Source organism: Eschscholzia californica, unplaced genomic scaffold (genome assembly GCF_041429995.1).
Source record: "Eschscholzia californica isolate CP2 unplaced genomic scaffold, dmEscCali1.0.p SCAF_2, whole genome shotgun sequence".
Lineage (NCBI taxonomy): Eukaryota > Viridiplantae > Streptophyta > Magnoliopsida > Ranunculales > Papaveraceae > Eschscholzia > Eschscholzia californica.
This window is the reverse complement of record NW_028238309.1, coordinates 66,005,373-66,012,789: the sequence shown is the minus strand read 5'-3', so window position 1 is coordinate 66,012,789 and position 7,417 is coordinate 66,005,373. Positions and strand designations below refer to the sequence as shown.

General features: G+C 39.4%; 1 protein-coding gene across 1 annotated transcript; it reads left to right on the top strand.

The window, feature by feature from the left end:
- The first annotated feature begins 218 nt into the window (after nt 1-218).
- LOC147560451 (uncharacterized) lies at nt 219-1,902 on the top strand. The gene is made up of 2 exons (XM_086658031.1): nt 219-446; nt 1,066-1,902. The coding sequence occupies exon 2, from the start codon at nt 1,268-1,270 to the stop codon at nt 1,859-1,861; it is 594 nt and encodes a 197-aa protein (XP_086514157.1). The 5' UTR covers nt 219-446; nt 1,066-1,267; the 3' UTR covers nt 1,862-1,902.
- Nucleotides 1,903-7,417: the final 5,515 nt, after the last annotated feature.

Sequence of the window (7,417 nt, the reverse complement as noted above, 5' to 3'; positions counted from 1 at the left end):
TTTTCTTTAATGTCAAAGCCATCAGTCGAGAAATCGATTGTCTGAATTTGTTGTAATGATAGGTTCGAGTTTCTCCCTCTATTAATTTACACTCCACGCAATATTCAAAGATTGTATTGACATCAAATGTCTGATTCTTCGATGTCCGAGAAAGGTAAAACGTGGAAATATCTAACATGACACTTTACTAAATGCCTTGGTTTTCATCTGGTTTCTAGTTTATTACAATATGTTTTCGAACCATTGTGGACATTTCTTTTTGGATGATTAATAACATATTCACCAAACACCCCATGATGGTCCGTGAATATATAAACCCGTAGCAAATACTAAAATGAAGATATCAAAGACAAAACTGTAAGTAATAATTTTTTCACGAATTACAAAATTTTGATATTCCTTGCTAAGTAAAAAACCGTAGCGAATTACAAATAGTTGACATAGATGTGTTGAGATAATTATTCTTATCGGCAACAGTTTGTAGCATTAGTACATCTAAACTAGATTGCCTTTATATTATGAATTTATTTACACTTGGCATACACCAAGAAATTCTTTAATCAAAATTCTCAGGAAGAAAGAATCAGAAAAACTGGAACAATCAAACATGTTGAATTTCACAATTGAAACACAAATTCATCAAATGGGTAATATGTAATCTAGTTTATTCAGTACCTTAATATCAAATTTTCCATTATTATGGGGATCAATTACAATCATCATTACTTGAAAAACAAAAACAGAGTAACAAGAAAATAAACCCAACCACCACTTCAGATACAGATTTCATTAATGGAGGTATCCTCTGTTTCTTCATCTTCTTCTTCCTCTTCTTCTGCAATTGATCAAAAGGCATGATTAAACAATAACAAATCTTGTTCAATTGACAATTGATCAAAAGGCATGATTATAAAATTTGTACCTAAATTCATATCTGAGGAATGAACAATTGAATTCTTGGACCACTAGAACCGACAGAAATATGGGCATTGACAGTGGAGTTGACTGATGCTAATCTACTACTTACAACAATGGCGCCATTTCTGGAGACTGTTATTTTGACAGTGACCCCATCACTGGTAAAGACTGCAGGTTCTTCCACATTTATGGTGATGGAACCAGCAACGGTGGAGGAACCGTTATTTGTCAAGCGAGGAATAGACAATTGAATTGGATCTCCGAGAGTAATAATGACATTGAAAGTGGAGTCGTCCGCAACTGATAGTAAAATACTACTGACGTTAAACTCTGTTCCGATGACTGATACATGGACAATTTGAGTTACTTCCTCATCATCGATATTAAAGATGCTCATGACGCCGGCTTCTGTGGTGCCATCATTGTTGGAAGTGGTGGCTCCGTTGTTATTGGTGGTGGTGGGGCTATTATTGGAAGTGGTGGTGGGGCTGTTATTGGAAGTGGTGGTGGGGCTGTTATTGAAAGCGGCGGTGGGGCTGTTATTGGAAGCGGCGGTGGGGCTGTTATTGGAAGTGGGGGTGGTGGTAACATTATTGGTGGTGGAGGTGGAGGTAGAGGTGGTGGCTCCGTTGTTATTGGTGGTGGTGGTGGGAGCACCGTTAATCGCGGTGGAGGAACCGTTATTTGTGGGGGAGGAACCATTATTTGTGGCGGGGTTACCGTTATTGGTGGTGGTGGTGGGAGCACCGTTAATCGCGGTGGAGGAACCGTTATTTGTGGTGGGGTTACCGTTATTTGTGGTGGTGGGTCTGTCAATTCCATTGCGGTTGGAATCATTTCTTTGGTTTTCCATCGTTTCTTTTCCTTCTTCTTCTTCTTCTTGATCAATATGAACTCTTTTCACTTTCTCTCTATAGGATTGGTTTTTGATTTTGCTAATTGACAAGTGAAATGGAAGATCAAAGTTGAGCTTATATAAAGAACAACTAGAAGGGAAGTGAGGAAGAAAACAGAATTTAGGGTTAGTTATTGGAAGTTGGAAAATTTGTAACAGACTTTCTCAAATCAAGAATATAGGGTTAGTTATTTGGAAGTTGAGAAATTTGTAACAGACTTTCTCAAATCAAGAATGTAACTGAAACTGTTTATAACAACTAGAAGGGAAGTGAGGAAGAAAACAGAATTTAGGGTTAGTTATTTGGAAGTTGAGAAACAGAATTTAGGATTAGTTATTGGAAGTTGAGAAATAGAATTTAGGATTAGTTATTTGGAAGTTGAGAAACAGAATTTAGGATTAGTTATTGGAAGTTGAGAAACAGAATTTAGGATTAGTTATTGGAAGTTGGGAAATTTGTAACAAACTTTCTCAAATCAAGAAATTTGATGGGATGCCTTCTACTACCACAAATTAGTTAAGACTTAAAACTTAGACCACAATATAGGAAATTGTCTGTACTTAAATTTTTTTATGGTCTTCATGCTCTTCATACCCCATGTCAAAGTCTTTGGTTAATTTTTGTATACACTATACAAATAAGATTTGAAGTTTCCAAAAAAAAGTCCAAATGATTAGATGTTGCTGTCTCAGTCTCGGCTGAGGTAGCCGAGAAACTCAGTCAAACCCTAATTCGGGGTGTCGACCGAGTCTCCTCTCGGAGAGGACCGAGTCCGAGACCCGAGATTCTCGGCCGAGACCAACTACATAGATTAGCTTTGGATGTCTTTTCATCTTTATGATATTCATTTGTGTGCTTTTCTTTTCAACCATATGATATTCATTTGGTGGTGGTGTTAGTAACTCAAAAATGACATTTAGTTAGTTAGAGGAATCTTTAATTTTCTTGTTCTTGGGTCAATTGCAGAAGTTGAAGACTGATGATGAGCATATAAGTAAGACTGATTCTGGGCAAAATTGAGTTCTTAGCAAGAAATGATGGAAGAAGAAGAAGCAGAGGGTACCCTAATTGAGTTCTGTCAGTCTCTCTGTCTTTCTTTTAGTAGTTTTAGGGGGTTGGGTTTGATTGTTTTTCTTGTTTCTTTCAGTCATGAAGTTTCTTGTTCTAGGGCATTCCCAATCTTGAAATGTTAAGGGGTAGCTAATGAAACTGGATTGACAAGTTCCTCAATTCATCATCTTCTAATTGAACTGTCAAATTATAACAAGTCCTACGATAATAACACGATTGCACCACCAACGGCTAGCACTGCACCACCAACGGCTAGCACTGCAACACCAACGGCTAGCACAGCACCACCAACGGCTAGCACGACAATGCCCAATGGCTAGCACTGCACCACCAACGGCTAGAACGACAATGCCCAACGGCTAGCACTGCACCACCAACGGCTAGTACTGCACCACCAATGGCTAGCATAAAGATTCAAAGTCGGCCTTTTGACCATTTCACTAATTCAAAAAATGACTGGTCAAATAATTCAATATAAAATTTTAGTTTTTTCTGTTCAGATGAAGAATTCCATTATCCAAATGGGTAGCTTTTGGTTTCTGATCATCACCATCCAATTTTGTAACTTCACCACCATTGCACGAGAACCAGAATCATTTCCTACTTCTTATGTTTGTCACATATGTTTAGTAGGTAATAAAATTGATAAAAGTTCATTTCGGACCAACACCGATCACCTTCTCAGTTCTCTATCCTCATATTACATCAAAATGGACATAGGTAAAGGATACTACTACTACTATAATAACACCATAGGCCAGAACTCTGATGTCGTTTACGGATCCGTACAGTTTAGAGGCAATATAACAAACAAAATATGCAGGGTTTGTGTTGATACAGCCGTTCAAGATATAACACAAAGGTGTCCAACCTCTACTCGGGCATGCATGTGGTATAATGATTGTATGATATGATTCTCAAACCAAACTAAGGAAGCCAGCACGATTGCACCACCAACGGCTAGCACTGCACCACCAACGGCTAACACTGCACCACCAACGGCTAGCACTGCACCACCAACGACCAGCACTACACCACCCAGCAGTAAAGGTTAAATTCTTGAAACAAATTATCAGGAAATCAAATTAATCAAATAGGTAATCCAATTTATTGTGAATTGTGGTGGTGTTCATGTTACATTAATTCTTAGGGTTAGCTCTCTACTTCCAACCAATCAAAGTTAGCTTTAAACTATAATTTTTGTTTACTCTCTTTATTATGATATTCACTGTAACCCAAAAAACCCTTATACCCTATGAGACATGATATATTACATATGTAAGAGTAACAAAATTGATCATATGAAAATAAACTTATGTTTGTACTAGGAAAGAAAACCTTACGACTTGAACCTACTATACGAATACGATTTATAAAAAGAAAAAGAAAAAAAAAAGCGATTTACGATTCAACAACTCTACTTACCTGTATGACCGATCGCCCCTTCCAGTGTTAGCCCCTCAATGAAACTAGGTGAGATCGCGGCATCATTTCTCCATCATCTCCCCTAGATTTTGAAACCTAATACCAAAACAATCAAATTAGTCAGGTTTACAAATCAAGTCATAATATTTATAGAATTGATACCTAAATTGGTATATATGAATTTTGGGTGTTGATTGAGAGAATAAAGAATACAAGAACATAAATCTTCGATCCTTAGAACCAACATCGCATTAAGGCATGAAGCAGTGGGCAACTGATGCTAAAGTACTAGTTAGAATTATGGTTAGAATTATGGTCATCGGAATAACCATAATTGTAACTAGTACTTTAGAATCAGTAACCAACAACTTCACGTTCGACATTGACGCCATCACCGGTGAAGACTGCAGGATCCATCTTTATGGTGGTGGTATTGTTTTTGGCGGTGGTGTTGAATGGTATTGTTACATATTTATAGTAGTTACAATTATGGGGTGGGAGGGTGTTGTTATTGGCGGTGGTGTGGGATGATGTTGTTATTGGCGGTGGTGTGGGATGATGTTGTTATTGGCGGTGGTGTGGTATTCTTATTGTGGGTGGGGGGGGGGGTTGGTCACCGATGCTATTACAATAAAGGCTGTTCCTATGACGAGACCAAGAAGAACAGATCAACCGACTAACCTAACTGATGCCATATACATTTCACGGTTCTGAATTAACGAGACCAGGTGGCGGTATTGATTGAGGGACATAAAGTTCGCTAAAGGCACCTCTGTGTCTTAGACAGCAGCAACCGTGTTAGGCTTCGGGCGTCGAGAACCATCCGGGTAGCCATGGAGCTGGTAGCAGGTGGCCCGAACATGGCCATGAAGCCCATAATAATCACAAAGAGGGTGAGGTATTTTGGACCGATATCACTCTTGTCTGATCGTGAAGTTCGATCCGATCGAGGTTGAGGAACATAACCTTGATTGCCGACGGCAAGTGAAGCCGATTCCGGATTAATCGATGTGTCAAGCAATGTTTTGTTGTACTTCTTCTTGCTTGACGAGACTATGAATTTTGGGAATGGACGGGAAGGGGAACATTATCAATATTTTACTCCGGATGGCGGAGAATCGGTCATGAAGACCTTGGAGGAATTTCATGGCTCTCTCTTGATTAAAGCGATCAATGAATGTCTTTCCATGATTGCATATGCAAGGTTCGATAACCAATACAGACTGTAACTCATCTTGTAAAGATTTCAAGTGAATGAAGTAAGTAGAGACGTCAAACGATTCTTGTTTGAGAGAAGATATGGCTCGCTTAAGTTGAAACACTTTAGGAGCATTGGTTTGATGAAACCGATCATATAAATTACGCCAAATATCGGCGGCATTGTCATCATACAGAATAGATGATCGAATACTTGGATTAGGTGGAGAATTAGGAGTATAGTCTCCAGAATCGACTTCAGTAGTAGTCATGATAAAACAAATTGATATTAAAGAAAAATTGAATTGGCTCTTATACCATGTGAAGAGGGAAGTACCTCTTTGAATAATAATAATAGCTTGAACACAGAGAGAGAAGACAAGGAAGAGAGAGATGTGTGAGAAGATTTCTCTGTGTATTTTATTCATTGATTTCCATAGGTATTTATAGGTTTACAAGGGATTTACATATAGAAGTAATTTAGGAATATTGGAAAACTTCCCTATTCATGAATATTACAATAATTAACAACTTTACATAATAGCAAAACCGACTAGGGTAAGTCTTGCTCCCGAAGATTGTCTCTTGGTCGGTGCTATATTCTAACACTCCCCCTCAAGTTGGAGCCGAAAGGGACGTGAGGCCCAACTTGCCAATAATCGTCTTGAATGCATCAGCTCCTAGTGGCTTGGTAAAAATATCCGCTAGTTCAGAAGTTGGTGTGCAACGAGGAGCGATGACATTTGCTTTGATCTTTTCCCGAACGAAGTTACAATCAATCTCAATACGCTTTGTTCGTTCATGGAAGACTGGGTTATCGGCGATGTGGAGAGCAGCTTTGTTATCACAGTGAACCGTCATGGGTGAAGAATGTGTTATGCCAAGATCTTTGAGAAGGTACTTCAGCCATTGAAGCTCACTAGTGAGATGTGCTAGCGCACGGTATTCTGCTTCAGGAGAAGATTTAGCAATCGTTGGTTGTTTCTTGAATTTCCGAGAGAGAGGGCTAGACCCCAACATAGTGAAGTAACCCGTGGTAAAACGACGAGTGGAGGGGCATCCAGCCCAGTCAGAGTCACAGTATCCAGTGATGTGAAGAGAACTGGAAGAAGAGAGAAGAAGGCAATGGCCAATGGATCCTTTGAGATAACGAAGAACCCGATGAGCAGCATCAAGGTGAGCAGTGTTGGGTTTTTGTAAAAATTGACTAAGATTATTGACCGCGTAACAGATATCAGGACGTGTTACGGTGAGATAGAGAAGACGACCAATCAGCCGTCTGTAAACGGTGGGATCCGGAAGAGGATCACCATCGGAAGGACTGAGACGAAGCTTCTTTTCCATTGGGAAAGGAGGAGGACGACATGCCGAAAGGCCAGAGTCTTTAATGATGTCAAGGGCATATTTTCTGTTGCATATTTGCGGATTCATCATTGCCTGTGATGACAATGTCATCTACGTAAACTAGAACGTACAGATGTACGGAAGATGTGCAGAGAGAAGGTAAAAAATAATCAGAGAGGGATTGTGTAAAACCCTTTTTGATAAGGACGGATGAAAATTTTGAGAACCATTGACGAGATGCCTGTTTAAGGCCATAGAGAGATTTCTGAAGGCGACAGACTTTGGACTCCCCCTGTTTGGAGAAACCGGGAGGTAATTTCATGAAGACCTCTTCATCGAGGTCGCCTTGGAGAAAGGCATTATTTAAATCTAGTTGGTGGAGAGACCAACCTTTAATAGACGCGATTGATAGAAGAACGCGTACAGTAACTAATTTTGCGGCGGGGGCAAAGGTGTTATGAAAATCGAGACCCTAGATTTGTGTATATCCTTTCGCTAAGAGACGGTCTTTGTAGCGTTCAATGGAACCATCCGCTTTGAATTTGATTTTGTAGACCCATTTACAT

Coding starts and splice junctions, on each gene's coding strand:
- LOC147560451 (XM_086658031.1), top strand. CDS start 1,268: ATGGACAATTTGAGTTACTTCCTCATCATCGATATTAAAGATGCTCAT.